General features: G+C 37.0%; 4 protein-coding genes across 7 annotated transcripts; 1 reads left to right on the forward strand and 3 right to left on the reverse strand.

Annotated features, from left to right (window-relative positions):
- Positions 1-1,044: 1,044 nt before the first annotated feature.
- On the reverse strand, positions 1,045-3,809 carry LOC100255506 (zinc finger AN1 and C2H2 domain-containing stress-associated protein 16). The gene is made up of 2 exons (XM_002283802.4): positions 3,466-3,809; positions 1,045-2,034 (listed from the first exon to the last, which is right to left on the reverse strand). Exons 1-2 carry the CDS (start codon positions 3,562-3,564, stop codon positions 1,252-1,254), a joined length of 882 nt encoding a protein of 293 aa, XP_002283838.1. The 5' UTR covers positions 3,565-3,809; the 3' UTR covers positions 1,045-1,251.
- Positions 3,810-5,017: 1,208 nt separating this feature from the next.
- LOC100260573 (40S ribosomal protein S2-4-like) lies at positions 5,018-9,757 on the reverse strand. The gene is made up of 2 exons (XM_002283757.5): positions 6,808-9,757; positions 5,018-5,392 (listed from the first exon to the last, which is right to left on the reverse strand). Exons 1-2 carry the CDS (start codon positions 7,570-7,572, stop codon positions 5,234-5,236), a joined length of 924 nt encoding a protein of 307 aa, XP_002283793.2. The 5' UTR covers positions 7,573-9,757; the 3' UTR covers positions 5,018-5,233.
- A 396-nt stretch (positions 9,758-10,153) lies between these two features.
- Positions 10,154-11,292, forward strand: LOC100250289 (uncharacterized). The gene has a single exon (XM_010655488.3). The coding sequence runs from the start codon at positions 10,640-10,642 to the stop codon at positions 10,976-10,978; it is 339 nt and encodes a 112-aa protein (XP_010653790.1). The 5' UTR covers positions 10,154-10,639; the 3' UTR covers positions 10,979-11,292.
- Positions 11,293-12,517: 1,225 nt separating this feature from the next.
- LOC100245168 (cellulose synthase A catalytic subunit 3 [UDP-forming]) lies at positions 12,518-22,669 on the reverse strand. 4 transcript variants are annotated; one of them, XR_009466474.1, is made up of 17 exons: positions 22,058-22,669; positions 20,912-21,107; positions 20,599-20,819; positions 20,380-20,482; positions 20,020-20,248; positions 19,280-19,546; positions 18,835-19,180; positions 18,612-18,749; positions 18,130-18,255; positions 17,836-18,048; positions 17,367-17,631; positions 16,560-16,762; positions 15,473-15,823; positions 14,347-15,026; positions 13,537-13,646; positions 13,109-13,226; positions 12,518-13,034 (listed from the first exon to the last, which is right to left on the reverse strand). XR_009466474.1 is itself a non-coding variant. In XM_010655487.3 (14 exons), the coding sequence occupies exons 1-14, from the start codon at positions 22,076-22,078 to the stop codon at positions 14,442-14,444; spliced, it is 3,264 nt and encodes a 1,087-aa protein (XP_010653789.1). In that variant the 5' UTR covers positions 22,079-22,669; the 3' UTR covers positions 14,207-14,441. The 4 variants fall into 4 exon arrangements, 1 of the variants encoding a protein (XP_010653789.1); XR_009466475.1 differs by having other exon boundaries at positions 13,109-13,298; XR_009466476.1 differs by lacking the exon at positions 13,537-13,646.
- Positions 22,670-23,710: the final 1,041 nt, after the last annotated feature.

Below are 23,710 nucleotides of genomic sequence, written 5' to 3' on the forward strand. Positions count from 1 at the left end.
TTAGAATATCCTTCAATCGTAAGGCCTAATTGGCTCCTTAAAAAACTGGAATTATTTTTATTTCTAAAAATAAAATATGTACATGAATTCTCTAGAAAATTGACGATAACCTTGGAGTATTGTTCCGTCATATGGCAAAACATAGCGGCCGGCACCCAACCGACTAGACGGACTGAGAAACTAATAGTGAAAATATTTTATATCTTAGAATCATTTTCAACGAATACCATCATGGTGAAAGAAAATCTCCCAATGAGTGACTTTTCTTCCTGCAAGAAGTAGTGCCGTATAAGTGGAAACACAGCATCTTATATTCATATGATTGAATGAAGCCACTTTCAGCATTTCCAAAAATAATTCATAACCTATGAACAACACATTCCCCTTTGTAGGTAATTTGATCCAAAAACGTGAGGTTTATCCTAATTTTGAGACGAAGAGCCTGTTTAAAAGTAAGAACATTTTTAAAAGCACTTTTCAAGAATCTCTCAAGAATCATGATAATTTTTAAAAGTGACACCTAATTTCCTTAAGTTGTTACTAGGAAGGACTTTTATAACTGCCTTTTAAAAGTTTCAACCAAAAAGAAAAGACAACGAAAAGAAAATGTGAAAAAAAAATAAAAAAATAAATTTAAAATCAATAAATCATTTTTATATGCTATTTTAAGTTCATTTCAAATATTTTAACTTTTTCTTAAATAATTTGTAATATATAAGTTTATAAATAATTTTAATTATATTTAAATTTTTTATATTATAATCAAATACGAGAAAATTATTATTTTTTTGCTTAGTACTTTTTAGGAACCAAACATAATCTAAATATTTTTTATCAGTTGTGTATCTTTGATCAGTTGTGTTGAGTTGCATTAAAGTGAATTAACCCTTTGGCATAGCCATGTACAACATTAGGGAAAGTAAAAGAAACTTGGTACCTTAGAATTATACCAAGTTCAAATTTAGTAATACTGGAATTTCTTTTCCCTTTCTGCATCCTGTCCATGGTCAAAAAGAGGATTTTGACGAAGAAAACAAAAACCCAAAAACAATGACCGATTGATTCAAAAATTCATGCACCTGTAGAAACATTGGGTATTGGAGCTTACATTATAGTTCAAAATGCTAAGCTTTTGAATGATCACAAGTTATTTGCATTTTCACGTCCTCGAAACAATGGAAACAACAATCAAAGAGACTACAATGACTTGGCCACGAGTACATTTTGATGCTTTGACAGGCATACCTTTTGCTAAGCTTTTGAAGTACCACCATGGTCCCTCTCCACATGTTCAACAAGAGACACTGGATCACGAAATCCTCTACTACATTTTGGGCATACATCAATTGTCACCTTCCTTACAGCAGCTCGGTTGGAATTTTTTTCATGGACCTTCTCCACATGCTCAACCAGAGATGTAACTGAAGAAAACTTTGCATGACACTGGGGGCACTCCTCCACTTGCCCGACTCTGCTCCCACTGCTGCTGCCGCTGCTCTGTCCCACTCCATCCCTTGTCGTCTGCCATGCTTGGCTGAATTCGCTAGTCAACTTTGTCATTCCTGCCTCAGCAGAGGCTCGAACATTTGAAGCCACATTGAGAAAGCTTGTAGCCCATTTAGATGAAGATGTTGGAGCACGGCTGGGTTTTGAGTCTTCCTTTTTACTCCTATTTAAAAGACCTATAAATGGGAATGCAGCCTCGGGCTTCTTGGGTCCAGGGCATTTGTGATCAGGTCCAAACCGGTGCTTCAAGCAGTGGTCTATTGTGCAGTCTCGGCACTTAAGTGTATTAGAGAATGTTAGGATCTCCCTGCAGCCAGAGACAGGGCATTTTTTCTTTTTTGTGGCTTTCTCATAGTTTGATGGATCACACTCAGTGTTAACATGTGTCTCCCATGTGACGTTTGGATCTTCATCTGGAATAAGTCGAACTCCTTTAGCACAGAGTGGGCAGATGACAACAGTGACGTCTTTTCTATCAGCAGTTGGACAGTGATGTTTAATGTAGCTTCGATGCTCCAAACAGAATATCTATGAGAAATTTGTACAAACATAATCAGAAAGTTGGCCAGAGGGGAAGAGAACAAGGCCAAAGACTAGTTCAAAAAGGAGTAAAAAGTAGGAATATGAACCATTGAAACTAGGAAATATTTGAAGTCACACATCAACAGAAGATCGAAGTTTTGGCAAGATAGAAAGTCAATCTTCTGTTCTTTTCCAAAGTATTAGGCTTCAGAAGATAAAAGGCCCCATTCAAATCATAATTATCAAAAATATATTTCTACAACATATGATCACTTTTAGGACCATTTTTTGCCTTTTTTATTTTCTTTTTCTTTTTCTTTTTTTCTGCATATAAGGCATGCAAGAAGATGTACAAAAAACACTCTTATAATTGGCATGAAAGATAATCGAAAAGCAAAAGCAGTGTGTGTACTTTGTGGATATTTGGCTTCTTACATTTCAAATGATGCCACACATCCAGGTTTAGCTTGATGTATCCATTAGTAGCTTGATTATTGTGATCACTCACAATAATCACATAAAATAACTTCAAGAAAAGGGTGCCACAATCTTATAACAATTGAAAATGTCAATCTCAGACATCAAGTTTGATAACCTGGCCATGAATTAGCTGATTGAAAGATGGTTATTCCGTCCAAAAACCCTAACTTTAGCCCAAAAGGTAAAGAAAAGCCATTTGAAAATGCCTCCAATTTAAAAAAAAGTTGTGAATTTAACTAGAGCTAGGGAGTTGGTCTACAGTCTCCTGCATGTGTTTAGACATCCCAACTTGGATCCTGGTTTCAAGAAAACCAAGGATTTTCAACATTGGATGATCATGCCTCACTTTATTCATATCTCACCAAAAATAAGCTAAATAAGTGCAGGGCATCACATTATTTACCAGAATCAAAGGTGGAATTCACTGTTGAAGAAGAGAAGACTGTCGACTATCAAGGATTCCAACCAGGGGTTTTGTCTACCAATCACCGCCACATACAATGAAAACAACAACCCTCAAAAAAATAACAACCACAGAAAAAAATGTCTAAAGAAAATTGCAACTGCTTCCATTCTACCAATCTAACCAGAAATGTCATTCCAAAAGAACTACAATAGTAAGGGGAAAAAAAAAATCTGACATGCTATGTCCTCATTTCTTTAAAATTTTTCCCAAATTCAGTTGTACAAAGGTTATTTACAAGTTACAACTATGCTGTCGGATTATCAGTATGATCAAAGAGATGTATGAATAGAACCCTAAAAACAAGTCACATCAGTTTCAACATCAATAATTCTATCCGGTAAAACTCTCCAACCGTGCACGACATGGCACTCAAAATTCACCTTTTTCTATTTTCGTTTGGTTTTCTTAGCAACCAAACAGATCAATTAGGCTCAAAAACTCGAAAATTGAAAAAGAAAAAATTGAAATATATATAGAAGAAAAAATAGAACCTGGTGGCAGCGATCGCAGGTAAAGGGTAAGAAATCAATTTGCTTGCAATCGTCGACGGTGCAGTGCTTTCCTAGATCTGGGAATTCAGGCGTGCCCATTTCAAGAATTGGATTCCCAGAAATGAAATTTCAAAAACTACGATTGATCCTTTATTTTTTTTGGTGTTAAAGAATGGAAAGAGGCGGCGAAGTTGGGAATTAGAAATGGGGATTTGGTGTCTGAGACTCTCGACTTCCGCGTATAAAGAAAGAGAAAAACCGCGGAATCGAAAGCCCAGGGGAGAGTCGTCGGGAGTCTCCTCCGATTCGGTTGTTTTCTGAATGCAGGGAAAAAAATTGAGTCAACAATAAAATTCGATATGTTCGGCATGAGAAACTTGCATCCAATGGCCAATGGCCACGTGTCTGGGTAGAATACTATTTATCATTGCCGTAAATATAGAAATTAAAATACGAGAATGAACCGAGAAAATAGGCTTTTTATTTTAAAAATAATAATTAACACTCTAAAAAAAATATATTTTGGAATTATTTTCATCTTATTCAAAATATGAAAAACATGTTCAATATAATATATTTATAAATAATAATTCAAAAAATTTAACTTTCATACTTAAATTTATAAGAAATCTTTTTACCAACACTCTAATACAAAAGCAGTTTTTTCACGTAAAAAGGATTTCACAATTTTATTTATTTTTTCAATATTTTGAGGATTTAAATATGAAAAATGTTTCTATAAATAGAATTAAACAAATTTTCACAATATTTTTTATATTTTCAATTTTTTATCATAATACTTAATAAATAAAAATGCATAAAAACACTTCAAATTTGAAATTTCTTCATAAACATATTTTTAGAATTATTCATATATATAGTTATAAAAACTTGTTTCTAAATTTAGAAAATAATTCCTAAATAAACGCAACTTCAAAACATTTTGATATTGGTAAAAGTAAAAGTAAAATATTAGTTTTTAGTAAACAAAAAAATGCAGACGCTTACAGTTATTAAAGAAACAATGTCCCTTCATAATACTTGTAGAATAAGAGGCACAATATTAACAGCATTCCTTTTCTTTTTATTTCTGAACAAAGATTGCTAACATGGCTGGGCTACATTGAAAATTGCCTGTCAATTGAACCTATGCTAATGCTAATTAACAAACATGGTTCCTACAAGTTAACCAGCATCAACATGTCTACATTCTACAAGGCCATACCTCCAGGAACCCCTTATTTAGAGATGCTTTAAATCCATTCCCATTTAAAGGATTCAAGAATAAGTCCAAAACACAAAGGGACTTCACCATAGACAATGGTCTATGAATAAGTCCAACAGGAACCCCATAGTCTAACCTTCTTTATTTCTTTTTTACCTAGATTAACTCTCACACCAGCACAATATTGTGGTAAAACCAAGAAACTCAGGCCTGTGATGATCCTATTTTAAGGCTTGCCAAGTAAATAACATCATATAGCAGCTGCATGAGAAATACATGCCTGCAATTTGGATTTCCTTGGTACCTCACTTTCAATGAGCAACACAATGACCCAACATCCTCCCATATATTCATATAGGCAAGGCTTTTATAAAACAAATAACATCATAAAACTGGTTCAGCTTTAAAACTTCAAAAATGCAGTCTAAACATATCCAGAAACAAGCAACGCAGTACGGAAAACAAAAATGGATGACATTCAAGACCAATTAACCCTATATCATAAGGTCCTACCAAAACATTTTAAATCCTCTTAACAGATCCTCAAGCCTCAACCCTTTCAACATCATCCTGATAAATCGCCTTGGTGGGCTTTGCCAAAAGATCTGTGTGCTCTTGGAATGGGGATTTTGTGTACCGAGTCTCCCTCCAGAAGTCAGGGGTGAGGTACGCATAAGTCTTCAGCAGACAATCAAAGGTAGCCTGCAGAGAAACATATGAATCATAATGTAGATACACCCAGCTGAATCTCTCTCGCATAAAACTTACAGAAGTATAATAAGTAATATCCACAAGTTTTTTTAAAAAAAGTTCAGCAATGCAACACGGATAGTAAATCTGAAATCCAAAAGCAACGTAGCTCAAACCAACCAGATCAAACTGATTGATGGACAATGACAATGCCAATACAAAATGAAATGATACAAAATTCCTTTTGGCAGGTTAACAATCAAACTGTTTTTCCACAAAATCAACAACTCCAATTAGCCAAGCAAACAATAGCTCAGACAAGCTAAGCATACCATCAACTTTAGTAGTATGGCTTCATGGACCACCTTCACTTCAAAATCAAAAAGTTGAATACAAGCCAGAACTTGTATAAAATCATCTATAAATACATTTGGAGCATGAACTTAGATATACATGGACCTTTTGAACAACATTCTGCATGAGCATATATATGGAAGAATTTCTCACCATAGTGTCCAACAGCTATAATCCACCAATGAAACAACAAGCTTCCAAGAACATATATAATGTAATTGGAAAAACATACAAATTGAAAATACAAAGAATTTTATGCATAATCCACATAATCACAAACCTTGAAGAACATGGCAAAATTACAAAGAATTTTATGCATTGTCCACATAATCACACAAGTACAAATATTCTGAAGTTTCATACTAACCAAAAACAATTGCCAAAAGACCATGATGACACAACCTCATTTCCAAACAAGTAACAAAGACTAAAGAACACAGATAACTTGTCCAGGACCCTGAAGCTGACTATAAAGGGGGAGGAGGAGTGGAGTTGAGAAAGGTTGCATGCTATTACTGTATAGTGTAAATCTGGATCAAAAAGGCATTGATATCCAGATCAATGAAATTAATTTAAAAAAACAACTCAAAAACTTTCTAAATCAAATTTAAATAAAAAAAATTGCATGAATTAATTAACCTTAGATTCTTATTACAATCATTTTTGCAAAACCAAAAAACAAACAGAAAGTATAGACACCAAGTTATCCAAATTTCAAAACCATTGACAGGAATGATACCCACAAATACTAAACACATTGACTTAATTTGCATGCACATACATTAAGACACTAAACAATAACAATCAAGACCCTTTTGAAATTAATACCTGACAATCTACAAGATCTTACATCTATACTTAAAACATATATTAAACATATAAATCCATTCAGAACCACAAAAACCGCTTTCAGAGTGAATTTAAATATAGAACCCATAGAGAGAAATAAATCAAACATTGACAAAATTTCCATGAGATTAATTCACTCAAATAAACTTAAATCTGAAGATAAACGTAGAAACATTTTCGAATCAAATCCAAATCAACAAAGCAGACAAAGAAATAGATCAAACCTTGACGAAATTTCCGAGGGTTTTGGTTGAACCCCTGGAAGAAGTGAACACGTCCTCGATTCCAGCAAACTGCAAAACCTTCTTTGGAACCCTAGCGGCCACAATACCAGCACCACGAGGAGCCGGCACCATCCGCACCGTAACCGAACCACACTTCCCGGTAACCTTGCACGGCACAGTATGAGGCTTTCCAATCTTGTTCCCCCAGTACCCTCTCCTTACCGGAATCACCGACAGCTTGGCCAAAATGATCGCACCACGAATCGCAGTGGCCACCTCTTTGCTGCACTTGACTCCGAGACCCACGTGGCCGTTGCCATCGCCGACGACAACAAATGCCTTGAACCGGGTCCTCTGACCAGCCCGAGTCTGCTTCTGAACCGGCATGATCTTCATGACCTCGTCCTTGAGGCTTGGGCCGACAAGAGTGTCGATGATTTGGTGCTCTTTGATTGGAAGAGAGTGGAGGTAGATCTCCTCCACGGTTCGGATCTTACCGTCCTTCACCAGGCGACCGAGTTTGGTAACTGGAACCCACTTTTCCTCCTCCTCTCGGCGTCCGGCAGAGCGGCGCCTTCCACCTCTCCCACGATCTCCGCGGCCACCACGGCCGAAACCACGTCCAAAACCACCACGTTCACCACCACCACCTCTCTCGGCCATGATTGCAGGAATCGAGAGATATGAGTTGAGAAAGAGAGGAGTGTGAAGCCGAAGAGAGATAGAAACCCTAGGTCTTTGATGGTTGTGGATGATGTACAACATATATATAGGTGGATGGGAGAGGGCTAGGGTTTGTGAGAGGTTTTGAGGAGTGTTTGGTTGCGGGGTGATTATAGTTACGAGCTAGAATGGGATGAAATGGTTCGTGCCGGGAATATAAGTAGCCTTGGATGAAGTACTGGCCCAGAAAGCCCAGGTCCAATGTAATGCGCCGTATTTATTTTCAATATCTCACTATATATAATTTCAATTGTTATCTTATAATAAAATAATTTTAATTGTTATCTTAGAATGAATGTTCAAGGAAGGATTATACATTTGATATGAGAAGATAGGCCTTGTTTAGAAAAAAAACAATTTTCCATAAATAATTTTTTACAATTGTTGTTAAAAATGATCTTAAATATAAAAAAATTAACTGATTTTCTTCCATTTATATTACAAATATCTTTTATATTTTCAATTCATTTTTTCAACAACATTCTAAAACATCACATATTAATTTTAAAATTAAAAAATGGGTTTTCTGTTGTTTAATTGTTGAGTTCCCAAACAGGGCGCCCGCAATTCTCGATTCGCGATAGGGCTTAGGTGGGCGTTTCGTTCCGGGGAGAAACTATCATTGAACCCAATTGATACAGTCTGGGTTGGGGATAGGAGTGAGTCGAATGACTTTTTCATATGGACACGGTTAGAGCACATTACTCGGTCCCAATAAGCCGCCCCTTGTTATAATCCCTGAGAAGCCTTTCAAATTGAACTTGGGATCTTAGTCGCAGTTCATGAAATTGATTCTTGCAAGTAAAAGCCCAAAATGGATACAGCCGGTCCGGAGTGTATAAGAGTGGGCCGTTCATGAAATGGTCAGTGGCCCCAAAGGAAAGCACAGTAGAAATTGGGCTTGGATGTATTGAATTTGAGGTCGAGCCATTGAGCCCAATACCAGCGCAATTAGAAAGCAATAAGGCATCTCAGAGACTTGGCTGGAACAAAACTTGGACAAATTTGAGAAGCATTGAACCATATTTTGTGTAGTATTCTAAGAAGTAATTAAAAATATATTAACTTTTTTTTATTATACATGAGTATATAATATATTTATAAAGAATAAGTTGACAAAAAAAACTATTTTTATATTTAAATTTTAAAAAGTTTAGATGGTATTAAGACTATGTTTACTTTCTGATGATCATCTGTAATCCATAATGATATATATTTCTTTGTAACTCTCTATAAAAGAAAGAGAACTCTAATAAAAATTGATTCAATTTTTTAGATATACTAAACATGTATTATCTCCAAGTATTCTATATGAATATATTAAACATGTAAATCTCTTTGTGATCATACTAATATGAATATATTGCATTCTTTTTTTCTTCAAGGTTTGTCAATTTGATTTTACTAACAAGGTTTTTAATTAGACTCTTCTTTTTCCTTCATTTGGGTTTTGTTAATTAGATTTTACGACAAGAAATTATTTTTTATTTTCCTTAACTTCTTATTTTCTTACATTTTTTATTTCTACTTTTCCCCCTTTTCTCTCCAATTTTTCGAGAAGCAAACATAACTTAAATGTTTTAATCAGGGAAAGAGAATAGATTTCTACAAATGGGTTGGGATAAGGATGGGGTGACCCGTTCAAAAGCATTTCAGGGTGGCATTTGGTTTCAGGGAAAACAATCCAGCGGTTTGGGTTTGGATAAAAGCCCAGGCTTTGGCTGCAGTAGAAGCCCGCCACGCAATGGACACACACCCAAATTTGAGTCCAGAACTTGAGCCCAAGAACAGCGAACTTTAACAAAACAGCTAATATCCCGTTGATTCTGAAGCCGTAGACTGATGAAAAATGATGCACCTGAACTTGACTTGTTATATGTGAGCCATGATATTATACACCCCGTGTAATTGCATGATATTTTTATCCTATCCATAATTTAAGGATGAGGTATCAATTATCTGCCTCACTACCTGTATTGCACACATGGCGTGGAGGCAGACTGGTCAGAATTTGCTCTTTGGAGGGTCACCATAGAGGATCCTTTCAGTCAGTTTACCCTCATTCAGGTGATTCATACCCATTAAAATTTCTCACTAGCTGCCAAAGTGGCCAACTGGTTACAGAGATAGAGAGAGCTCCCATATATCAAAGAGAGGTCAGAGGACATGATAATGGCAATTCACACGGGACAAACTGGGAAAGTTTCAAAAAGAAAAGGGAAAAAAAAAAAATCACTTGGTTTTTGGGATGAGGGTCCCATATTGAACATAAACATGTGATATCAGTAAGGACAAATTGGGAAGAGAAATCAAGAGCCTTTCGCTTGGGTAACAGAGAAATTTAATGCACTCCACTGACTGTTAGCAGCAATTTTTTTAACTTTTCTCCAAAAACATATATAGAGAAATACGGTGGTTTCTTTGGGGTGCTAAGCCATGTTTTTGCATCTCATCAAAAGAAAACATCTGAGCTTAAATAGAAAATTGAAAGCAGATAAAGTAAAGAAAAGATGGAAGAGAAATAATCACAGAGAGAAGATCCAAAGTACCAAAAGCAATAGTGGCAATGTTTTCAAATTTGGAATCCTATTCCACTATTCTTCACCTTTACAACAATGCTACTACTCTCTCCCTCTCTCTCTCTCTCCCCCAACATTTTCTTTTTAACTCCAAACATCATTGTTACTGCTTTTCCGGTACCAAACTTACTCTTTAGTCTAAAATCTTCTCATTGTTTAACATTATAACATCAGGACTTTTGTTCAAAGCTAATCCACTCACTCTAAAGACCCACTCCTTTCTTTCCATTGTCTGCACTCCATACTTCTGTACTCTCTGTTCAGCTCATTTCTTTCCATCCACCCTCAATCTTCTCCACACCAATCTCATCTTCTCAGCCTCTATAGTCTATATATTCCATTTTTTCCACATTTCTTGATTTTCTCAGTCAATAGTCTCATTAGCTTTGCTTCAGCATAGGCTGCACATTTTTTTTCCCCTATCTAGTCCTTGTGTTTTGCTGAGATCAGCTCTCTGGTTTTTGTTTCAGCAGTACACTAGTTTTAAAACAGAGACAACACCGGGCAAACATTAGTTTATATTCATAATCATGGTTGTGTTTCAGAGGAATGTGGCGGTAAGGATGGATGAACAGCTGCCACCACTAGTACAGGCGCCGCCTGCAGTGGGGGAGCCTAGTCACTCTACACACAGATCAATTGAGACGCTGGTGGTGGTGTTAGCAGTGATCACGATTGTTGGGGTTATTGCAGGGATCATAGCTAGGCTGTGCGGAGGACGGCATTTTGGTGGCAATGGGGAGAATGACATAGAAGGATGGGTAGAAAGGAAATGTAGGAGCTGCATTGATGGTGGTATTCCAGCAGCACCACCACCACCACCACCAGCAGAAGAATCAAAGCCAGCAGCAGAAGAAGCAAAGAAGTGACAATGGATTGTAAAATGAGCATACAAGCCAGTTTGGTCAGTTTAGGATGTCTAATATGATGCTGCAAAGCAGACCAGTAGCGGAGGTTCATTCAAAGCATCTACTGTTTGATCATGAGCAAAAGGGGAAACTACGATCAGAGTGCTTCTACTGCATTTTTCACCCTCAGTTGTCATCTAATAGTAAGTGGGGAAGGAGTATAACTATTGGTGCAGCACTTGATCAGCAAAGAGTAGTGTACTATCTTGTCTGTCAACTTCCATGTCTTTCCTTCAAATTTCAAATGAACCGATTTTCTGCTATAGCCCTTTAAATGTTTAGTTTCATGGATGAGGTAAAAGTATAATCTCTTCACAAAAACAAAACATGAAATCCCTAGCAACCTCCACTTCCAGCATGTATACATGTCCAAACCATCCACTTCTTTCAAATCATGAGACCTATCTTATCACATGGCCACAACATCTATTTTACAGATACTTCTACTTTCTAGACCAATTCATCAAATTTTATTTATGTATACTATTGTACTATTAAAATGTATGTTGCTAAATGGAAGCTACCCAACTCCTATCAAACTTTTTCACTAAAGTTGCATTGATGAATCACCTCAATTTAGAACATGTCTCCTGGGCATCCTAAGTGATAACTTCAGTTTTTGTGGCGTCCAAAGCAGGACCGCACAGCTACCAGAAATATTATAACCATTTCACTGGAAAAGCAAGTTCTTTTCCTGTCATTGTATGTTTTTTTGTTTCTTCACTGCCACTCCACTCCCACCCATATGAAGAGCATAACGGGCTTGTGACCGTTACTACAACTTTTTCCCCCTTTTTTCTGCTATAGTTGCAATAAAGGTTGGTCCTCTATAGAAAGCTAAGTCTTATGACAAGAGGTTTATAAACATTATGAACATCTATGCACAGGCTGGCTACTGAAATAAAAAGCGATAAGACAAATGTTATAAAAGGTTTGGCTACAGGCAAGACAGGATTGTGTCACTCCTACTCCACTGTGTATTCTAGTTTTTCACTTCTAATTCCCCAATCTTAATTGTGGATATTGCTTCAAGCCATATTTGATAGTATATATTTAATTTTTTTCTTCAGATTTGACAGCTACTTTCTCATATTGGAATGGTGAAAAAGGATTTGTCTAGCCGACCCTGTAGTACACAGTTAGGATGAGGATTCTTTTTTAGAGCATAATCAGACTTTCTTCCATCATAAACTAAGTTCTAAGGTGGTGTTTGTTTTTTTAGTTTTTTACTTAAAGCAATTTAGTTTTAGAGTTTAAGTTGTTTGTTTTTCTACTTTTTCATGACTTATTATAAACTTTTTACTAAATAGAAAAAGCCAAAATATGAAGCTTTTTCTAAATAGAAAAAATAACATATTGGTTTTTTTTACTTTTTAATACTTAATAGAAATAAAATACTACAAAAACAAACAACCTAATATTTAACATTATTAAGCATTAAGGTTCTATTTAGAATTAAATAAAAAAAAACAAACACCACCTAAGTGTCCAACTTTATGGTGAATCAATTATTATTTTTTTAGGATTTATTTGATCCTAGAACCAAACAAATTAGGCTGATCAAAGCCTTAAAAAGTTCCCTGATTTCTGAGACTCTAAAGCAACTCTCTAATGTCAAATCAGCCTAAACAATTAACAGGATGCCTCTAAGATAATGACCTTTAATTTTAGATCTGAACTAAAATAAGAAAAAGAAAAAATAAAAGAAACTAAACTACAAAATAAACCCTTGTATCCAAACTGCTTAGATTGGCTCCATAGTGACTTCTCCACCACTGAGATGTGTCTAGGATCAGCCCTTTGAGATTATGGCATTGCCTAAAGCAACAACCCAGACTACAAGATATACTTCAAAAAACCACCACACCCAATGTATCTCCTTGATTTAGCTTTTGAAAGTTGATGCCTGAACAAGTGAATTCAAGTTCCCCTCTTTGAATCTCTATTTAAAGAACTTGAGATCACTTCTTTTGGCATCCTTACCTTCATTTTTTTCCATTACATTGAGCAGTGGTGCCTGCAAGACAACTAATTCAAGCTCAAAACTGAGAAGAACTCACAAAATAAACCATCCCAAAAGTAAAATCGAACCTGTTTGAGATTTGATGATGACAATATTATCCAAAGGTTGGCTCTCCAAAGAATATAGACCATGCAGGCACAAAGGACCTTGTCAGGAACTCTACTGGTGATAGGATATTGACTACTCCTGTAATTTAGGCAAATGCATCGTTTGTCAGCCAAAGATCCCCAATTCATCATCAAATAAGACACACTACCTCTGGATCATTTACCACAACACACACAGTTAGTAACCCACAATGACCAAACGTTTCCCTAAGAATAAGCACAAGCATCTTATAAAAGAGAATCAATGCCCAACCATTTTGGTGCTACCAGTGCATCACACTATGGGTTTAAAAGCACATCCAAACATATGCAAACAAAAAGAGGAGTGTCCACCCAACTGCATGTGGCAAAACAAAACTCTTTTCAGAAGTAATTAAATAGCACATTACCTTTGTCCTCCACAGATTTGCCCCTGAACTTAACCACAATTTGTATCGACGGCCTCGTTAAATCTGATTCAAGACCTTGCAGCTGTGCTGGTCCCTTTGGTGTCCCAAACCTCATTAAAATAAAATTGGAAGCTCAGATTATTTTTACCACTCTGCAAATTTAACTTCCATTTCTTTCATGCGCTCCATCAGATTCAGTTTAATGAACATTGCAGTAGATGTGTTATAGATTTTCCATACATACATGCATATATGTTAAAATATATGTACTTAAGGCACATGGCACCAGACTGGAATTTTTGAATTTGGCAGAAGATTCTGCTCAAAATTCTAACAATTTTTTTTCTCCTTTCTCCATTTTTTTGTGTTTTTCAGAAATTTTGTATGGCAAAATGAAAATAATCTTAAAACAATCCTTCCCCTTAGGTACCCAACATTGTCCAAGTATCAATATGGAAAAGGATTTCCTTAAAAGGATAGTTTTAAGATGGTTAGCAAGCACTCATCAAACAACTTTAAAATCCCAATACATTACTCTAAACTGGATGATGGCTAATGAAAAAACCATGAAACCACTACCCATTTGAAAAGGGGCAAAAAGTAGTTTTTGATTAAGTCCAATACTCACTTTCTTATTAGTACAACCCCAAAAAGAAAAAGAAAACAGATCTCCTCCAGCCAATCCCTTTCTATTAAATACTTGAACAAATTAAACAATTAAAAAACTTCACGGAAATTGCATTGCATATTTATAATTCACAAAACAATTAAGTCACCAACTTCTTGTGTGACCAAACTAAACGCAGGTACCTTCTAGATTTTGCAAATAAGAGACAACCAAATGAAAATTTCCCATGTTTTCCGGCCATGCAGATTCTTGTACTTAATCCCGAAGTTAGATTCCTCTAGCAGTTGATTCCACACTGTTCAACATCTGGGCCAGTCACACGGGTTGTAAAAGGATCAATCCTGACCCATAACAAGGAAAAGATAGAAGCAAGGAGAATTGACCACACAACAACGATTGTAGGAGTCCGATTCTGGCGTCCCATTAGACCTTTAAGGAAGGGATAGAGATGAATAATCACCCAGAAAGCAAAAAATAGCTTGCCAAAGAGAGGACCCCAAGACTGGTAGCCACTGTTAATGGCATAGGAGATTCCAGCAACCACTCCAACCAAATTGATTATGAGAAGAGTGGTTGGTGGGATGAGGAGAGTTGTCCATTTGAACATATACAGCTCAGCAAAGTCCCCCTCTTCGTCAGATGCCTTGGATGTGACAGTGAAATTGGTATCGATGCCAGCAAGGACTTTGAGCAGGCCTTGGCAAACAGCAAAAAGGTGAGCAGAAACACCTCCAATGACCCAAAACTGTTCATTTCTCCACCATTCATCAATCCCCACACCACTCCATCTCATTTCCAATATACCCGTGGCAAAGATGGAAAGAAAGAGGGATATAAACCAGATGCTGGCGAAGTTACTAATCTGTAATCAGAAGAAAAATCCCAGAGAACACAAATCAGTGGCACTTTTCAACTCATCACATAGACAACAATAAGCAAGGCTGACATGCTATCATGAGCACCATATTTGTCTCCCTTATTTTTATGATTACTAATAAATATCTTAAAAAGGAAAAAGACAACCCATGGAATAAATACATTAGAAATAAATTTGTATTAATTTCAAATGTTAACACTTTGGTAGAAGACGACAATACTCATTGCCCACCACAAAACTTTGATGACAAGCAAAGATTTCTGAGAAATAAATTTTTGATAAATAACTTGTTCCAGAAAAATTGTAAAGTATGGGTTGAGGCCTCCTTATGCCCATTTTGAGTTCTCAACATGCTTTAAAGCATCATTCAAACACCATCTTAAATAGTAGAAATTGAAGGTTCTGTAAGCAGCAGATGTAAATCTAGTTACCTGTGGAATAATGAACTTTCCGGTGAGTAGACAGACAGCTGGCAACGTGCAATATGCAAGAAGTGGAATGGCTGTGACAGGGTAGATGGTGGTGTTAACATAAGCAAATCTCTCAAGCCATTTCAGCCTTCCACCATAACCATACCATATGGGGCAATGCCGACTGAGAAGAATTTCAACTGAGCCCAAAGCCCATCGAAGCACTTGATTCAGACGATCAGAAAGGTTAATGGGGGCAGAACCTTTGAAGGCTGGACGCTGTGGCATGCAATAAATTGACCGCCATCCTCGGGCATGCATCTTGAATCCAGTAAGAATATCCTCTGTAACAGAACCATAGATCCACCCTATCTGCATAAATACAAAACACTGCCTTGTTAGGAACTAAAAGTCCCATAAATGAGAGAACGAGTGTAACGACCTGCTCCTAACTATGTAAATATTGTCCGCTTTGGACCTTAAGAGGCCCTTTAAAATGCGTTTTAAAGCCGTGAGGGCCCCTTTGGACCCAGAGCGAACAATATCTACACAATTGGATACGAGTCATTACAAATGGTATCAAAGCCGATCCCTGACCCCGATGTGAGGATTTCTTTGGTCTTGTAGGGAGTGCTTGTCTGTTTGACCTCACAATCCCATGTGACACAACGAGAACGTTGTGTTTGCATGGGGGGGTGTTTGTGACATTCTACATCGGATAGGGGAGAAAGTTGATGACGCTATATAAGTATGAATTCTTCTTAATCTTGTAGAAACATTTTAAAGCCGTGAGGGCTCCTTTGAGCCCAGAGTGGACAATATCTACACGGTCGGGTGTGGGTCGTTACAACCAGATGAAGGCAAGAAAGTGAAAATAACAAGAATAGGAAAGGAATTCTCAAGAAATAAAACATTTCATCCTCATGTAAAGCATTTTAAATAATTTAGGAAAGTACACAAATGCTAGCTTGTTTCTACTAGTCACATGCTAATAGCCCGGTCCATAGATCCAGAAACTTCAGAAATGTCAAAAGCATAATGAAGGAAGAGGGGAAAAAAAGAGAAGAAACTAAGAAAGTGAAAATGGAAAAGGAAAAAAGAAACATACTTCATTTCCCCAGTCTGTTTTGTCCTCATATCCACAGCTAATAACATGAATAGCTTCTTTGAGGAGGATTTCAGGAGCAGCAGACTGTGGAACACCACCATTTTCCATTAGTGTTGAAGCAACAAATACAGCAGATTGACCAAACCTTTTCTCTAGGCTCATTTGTGACATGAGCAGTGATTTCTCATCATCAAATCCAGCACCTGATTGTCAAAAATGCACAAGCAAATTAGTTTCAGATCTAATAAGGAAAAACAGGACCAAATATCAATAGAACTCAAGACTGACTTCCCTTGAAAAGTCACAAGTGTTCTAAATATTGGTGACTGGCAGAGAAACAGCAGCCTAAAAAAGTAGGATGCACATATTTTGTGATACATACAGGACATTAGCTAAGGCAGCTATAATATATTTTTTGCAAACTAATACACACACACACACACACTCATAATTCCGTAAATATTTAAGATTCATGGAACGTAATGCAACATTAAATGCACATAGATTGGAAGACCCAACCAAGGTGGTTTTCATATGCAATTTTAATTGTTCATAGAATTGTCTGGACTCTGATCACAAAACTGTTGCAACTTCCATGGGTGGAGTAGAGGTTAGAACCATTCTAGGGAAACCCTCTAAGGACAAAAGTGTCTAATGATTTAAAAAACAACTGGAATAATTTCTTCTTTCCAATTTATTGGTCGCTAACATCATCAACAGGAAATTTCAACTTGCATTAAAAATAGCAAGTTTTGATCAATTACAAGATTAGGTGAAACAAAGAAAAATAAGAATGAAAAGCCATACCTTCCAGCCCTTCTTCTATATCTTCTAGATTGAATATTGGCACTGTGGGATCCAACTGCTTGCCTGATTTCTTCTTACTGGAATCCTTCTTACTTGATCCGGAACTCTTCTTTTGTGATCCACCAAAGCATGAAGAGAACAGACCTGGTTTCTTATGCTTAGGCTTGACAGGAGGCTCATAACCATACAAGGCTGGTCTGTTGAAAACACATCCTGTACCCACATATACAGGGCCTTGGATGCCATCCAAGCCTCTCAGATTTATCTACAGCCCACATGAAGTTCAAAAGAAAATGATAAATTGAAGAGTAATGAGGAGTAAAGCAATAACTCTGAGGATCTAGGACATTTAGATATCTAGCAAAACCACTCGGCACACATAAATAAACAGATAAAGAGTAAAATCACTATTATGATGAAATGCAAAACTGAAATGACTAGTTTGACGATAATAGAAAATCAAGCTTACGTCAAAGAAAACAGTGTTACGGTTGGCATATCGATCACTCTTATCAATCCCATCAAATCTCTGTGGAAATTGAACATAACAGACTGATTTTCCTAGGTTTGGATCCATTAGAAAACACATAGCCTCCCGCAAAGCCTTGCTGTTGTTTATATAATGGTCACAGTCAAGATTCAGCAAATAGGGCCCATTGGTGAGGACTGCTGATACACGAACCTGTAGAAGAAATCACTGACCATTAGAACTGATAAAGATTTAAACACCGACAGCTCCAAGGCTTTACAATCAAACACTTACAAGTGCATTCATGGCACCAGCCTTCTTGTGATGCTGAAATCCAGGCCGCTTCTCACGAGAGACGTAGACTAACCGTGGAAGCTCATTACCTTCAGTGTCAAGTCCTCCACTATGGCCCAAGAAAACCTGCAAATTATAAAGAAACAACCAAAGATGAACACAGAATAGCAGTTATTGGATGCTGCATAGAGTTTATGCCACTTATATCACAATAAGCATGTCAATAAGCTCATGACTGATTAAAAGCAAGAGATAAACTCTGCATGAACCAGAAGAGCACTACAAATAAGGTATTAAATAGGACCCATTAAAAAGATATTATTTGACAAACGTACAAAATATTCTGACACTGACATTACACAGCTTGTAACAAGGAACTGTACATAGGGATATTTGTCAAGCAAGGTAAGATTGCTTCAAATAATTGTTGAAAAGGTATTTTCACAGACAAACATACTGAGCCAGGTGAAAATGAAACAAACCTGGATCATTCCTGGATGATCTCTGGTGTTATTTCCAGGCCAAGGTGTACCATCTTGCATTATCCATCCTTCATCGGGAACCTTCTGTGCCTTTGCAACAAGTGCATTGACACGAATTTTGAACTCCTCATATTCTCTCTGCATTGGAGGTAGCAACAGTACAACACAATGCATAAATCAAACTTTGAAGAGAAAATGCTTCGATGAAACCAATATCCCATACCTTCATAGCTCTGCGGTCTTTCACAAACGATGGTTGTACTTTATCCTTTAAATAGTCAATCTTCTGTGCAAAGTACCATTCCGGAGCTCGTGGCTCGATGTTATATTTCTTGCTGAAAGGAACCCATTTCCTTGCAAACTCTGAAGTTTCAGACAGAGCTTCAAATGTCAGCATAGCAGATCCATCATCTGAGACATAGCAAGAAACTTTGTCGACTGGGTAGTCAACTGCAAGAATAGAAAGGACAGTATTGGCTGTAACAAGTGGGGGTTCCTTCAGAGGATCAACAGTACTGACAAAAATGTCAACAGCAGCCAACTGAGATGGCTCTCCTTCTCGGTCATACCTGCAAACCATTGAAGTTCAAATTTTTTGGAAAAAAAAATAATAATAATTATGCAGGTATCTTAATAAAAATAACAATGAAGGAAGTTAACTAATTTACCTCAGAGCCAGCCTGTCAAGATATGTCTCACGGTTCACAGGAAGCCATTTTGGGAACTGATCCAATATCCATGATATTGCAAACCATATCTCACAAATCACGGATATTAACCACAAAGCGAAAGCATTGGGAACTGGATTTGTTATACGGTAATGTAAAAAAATGCAAAGAATAATAAGTCGCAGAACTATGACCATCCTATAAGGATTGATCCTGGAGGAGGGAATAGAAACCTTCCTTGATAGAGGCTGGCGGGCTTCATCATTTCTGCATTTATAAAAAATAATGACAATAGCATTAGCCAAAATAAATTAAGGATGACCTTCACATGCAGATGGAACCATTTATACATAAAAACTCATTCATGCATTCGTACCCAAGTAGCTAAGCAAATTGGACACTGTCTCATTCACTATTTTTATCTACCAAAAAAATCACCGAATCCTTCCAGTGGAAGTTTTGTGCTCAGAAATTAAGGAATTTAGGGATGAATTATTTTCTCAATACTGCATTTGGTATCCTATAGACTTCATGCTTCCTAATTAGGTATTGTCATCTGGATTCGTGTTTCCATTTTATTCAGTTTATTCCTACCTCCCAGTCTAAGATCATCTTACACTATCCAAGTAGATAAATTCAGATATAACTTTGACATCACACCACTGTTGGTGGTTTTGGAAAGTCATAATATACATAAAAGGAGCAGAAAGCAATTGTATTTTGTCAAGTTACAAACTTACAATAAAGTGTCATCCATAACCACATCAGTGCTGGCATCAATATCCACACCACCCCTGCCTTCTGAAGGTGCAAGACCACCCCTGCCTTCAGAAGGTGCATGACTAACACTCATTGGAGCTCCATTCTTTTCCTGCTTCATCTTCCAACCATCAACTCGCTCTTTCCAAGCTACTTTTCCAAACCCTGCTGATCCAAACTCTCTCCCTGGATCTCCCACTCTAATATTAGCTGAAAAAAACAGAAAATAAAAATATTTCCTCGATAGTTAAATCAAGTTTGAATCAGAATTCACAAAGAGAAAATAGAGCACATTTTTAATAAGAGAATGAAAGATCGAGAGAGGCTTGATGGTTTGACACCTGCTGCATAAGGTAGAGGACACACACGCTTTACCCCAAGCCCAGCTTCAGGAGACGTCATTGATAGACGCTCAGGAGATGCAGCTGACAACTCCCCTGAAACCTGAAAAAAAAAAAAAGAAAAAAAAAAAAGCAATAACGTGTTAATTTCTCATCGAAGATTACATCATTACATGAGTAATGAAAGGGAGGAAATAGACAAAGAATGCATCAAAGTACCGAGGGTCCATTGGTGAGCAAAGGAATATGGTTAAGAGAAACCTCTTTATCATAGTTTGGAGGCACAACATCCTCTCCTTGTCCATGGCTCATATGCCAACTCAGCGAGCGCTCTGCTATCTTTTGCTTCTCACCTTGATCCCGTGAAGAATACTTAAAATCTTTAGCTACATCATCCATATCACCATCTTCCACATCCTCCCCATGAATCGGAGGACTCCCTAAAAGTAAACAAGAACAATTTGTATCATTTCCTTTATGCCCATTTGTGTCTACATGGCTGCAGGATACAATAAAGTTACAATGAACAAACCTTTATGCCTCTTGTATTTAGTCTTGCACTGAGGACAAGACTGATTGCCATCTTTTCTCTCATACTCGTAACAGGGCCGGCAAACAGGAAATGCACAAACGCTGCAAGCAATGAAGGGTTCACCGTCTACAGTTGTGCCAACATTGTCGTTACAGATTTGACAAACCTGATCTCCCGTGTGTTTTGAAGGCTTTGGCTGAATAATGCACAACACAACTTTGATTTTTTATTAAAAAAACTCAAGGGAAGAGAATGAATTGGTGCAGTTAAAATGTAATCTGGGTGGGACAGGGAAATATCAATTTAACAAAAGATTGAACTAAAATAAAATAAAATGAAAAATATGTTCTGAAAAGCAAATAACCAAAGAAGCAAAATATGCACTAAAAGTAGAATAGGAACAATAGCGCTGGGATATGTATGGATAAAGGATTTGTAATCATATAGTTATCCCAAAAATCAGAAGGCATGTTATTTGAAATCAACAGAATTTTAAAGTTTGAATTTTGAGAATATTAGAGTTTCATTGAATTCATAGAGGTGCAGATGTTGATAATGATGGTAGGAGGTGGAGAATGAATATAGTAGTTTCTGCAGTGAAACTATCATGGCGGCTGGTGCAATGAGAACTTAAGAAAAGCATACCCCATAGGGAATTAAAGTTAGGATCTGAAATAAAAAAATCCTTCCCTCGAATTCCCTTATGAGGAGATTGGAATGAAACACCTATCTAAAGAGCTATCCTAAATTCAGATCCACATTGTACATATCATACAAAGATGTTGAATTCTGGCAAATCCAGAGAACAAAGTGCTTTTTCCCATGATTTCTCAAAACCATTTCCACCATCAGTATTTTTTCATTCAAACAAAGAAATCGGATCTGATAAGCTCCCAATCCCCCTCCATGCACTTTATCACCAAAAATACACCCTAAGCTACAAGGAACAGATTTTCTGTGCGATTCATATGACAGAGACGGGCTCACAGATAAAAATAAATTAGTAAGTGCTAAACCAGTGTGCCATTCTAATAATAATTTTTTAAAAAGACTACTAATGCAAATATAAAATTTAAACGAGAACGGAAAATCAGAACCAAATGCGGCAATGAATTAGAATAGAAAAGAAGCAACTGAAATACTAACCCCTACTCCTCCGATCTCCATCTCTCTCTACCGAAATCAGGTATGCGAATCTGAACACGCGATTTCGTGATCACAGTGAAATCTATACCAAATTCACATTCCAAAAGCTTCTAAATTATCCCAACTCTCTCTCTCAGATGCAGAAATCTGACACTGACTCCAATAATCAATCAAAATGTTTTTCATAAAAACAAAACCAAATTGAAGCAAAACAAACCAAATTAAACCGAAATGCACACAAATTTGAATCTGACTCTTCCAAGAAAGAATCAAAATTCAACCAAATCCACTCAAATTCCGCAAGAAATCAAACTCAATCAAATTCACTCAACGTCAATAACCAATAAATGAAAAAAAAAAATCCTTCAGAAATAACAAAAAAGAATCAAAGAATAACGTATCGATAAACAACAACAAAAAAAAAACAATGAGACAATGGAGAGCGATTGACAGAGATCAATGGATCTGTCGATCTCAAGACGCGACAGTTGGGAGCTGTGACGGCTTAAATATCAACGACAGCGACACAGCGAAGCCACGGATCCACTCCAATCATTTTATTACTATAGTAGGGTTACTTCCACACATATGGCGAGTGTGATGGCTCTACTCAAGAGATGCGTACTTGTGGGGTGGAGGAAGAGTGCGTACTCGCGGTTTTACCGGTTCTAAGTTTCACTTTGACTGCTAAACCCTTAAACGGTGTCGTATTTGAAATGTTAGAACTTAGCTCAGGTCGGAGACGGTTACTGGTGTTTTGTGTACGCTTGGAGTGTGTGAGATTTGTTTTAATGGGTTTGTCGGTGGCCTGATTGCTGAGCTGGCACTAACCGTTTTTCAGCTGTGTTATCAGAGTCACCGCGAGCGGTTATGGTACCGTTTACGGCGAGAAGGTTTCTTAAAGGGAAATCTTTTATTATCCAGAATGTGAGGGTAGTGTTAACAAATATTATTATTTAAGAAATGGACTTAAATAATATTTATTTTTAATAATATTTTCTGAAAAATAATATTCTTTGAATTAGGAGTATTGAATAACTTTTCAAACTTGCCACAAATTAATTTAATAAATTTACTTAAATAATATTTATTTTTCACAAAAATATTCATTAAGAGCATTTCATGAATTTTCAAAACTTATAGCCTATGTTTGGTTCTCGAAAAATGCGAGAGAAAGAAAATTATGAGGAAAAATGGAAGGAAAGAAAAAGTTGGGGTAAGGAATATAAATTTTTTCACTGAAACTATCATCGAAGCCGGGAAAGGGCAAGTGCTTGGTAACGGTGTCGATGGCAACGATGACGGCATCAACCAAGACGGTCTTGGAATTGACGAAGACTTTAAAAGGAGTGGAGGAAAAATCGACTCTGGTGACAGTTTTAGTGAAAATCTCGATGCCGAAGCGGAGGGACTGGGCGCGACAACGATCCATGATTTCATTATCGTTATTACCATCAGGGAAATCAGGGAAGTTCTCAACGTCAGATGTAGTGGTGAGCTGGCCGCCTAGAGCAATGTCGTTGGCCATCCAACCTTCGAGGAAGATGGGACGAAGCTGGGCTTGGGAGGCGTAGATGGAAGCGGTGTGGGCTGTAGAACTGCTGCCAATGATGCAAAGACGGGGTGTTGAGGGTTTTAAGATCGAGCCCCCGA

The sequence above is a fragment of the Vitis vinifera genome, chromosome 8 (assembly GCF_030704535.1).
Source record: "Vitis vinifera cultivar Pinot Noir 40024 chromosome 8, ASM3070453v1".
NCBI lineage: Eukaryota > Viridiplantae > Streptophyta > Magnoliopsida > Vitales > Vitaceae > Vitis > Vitis vinifera.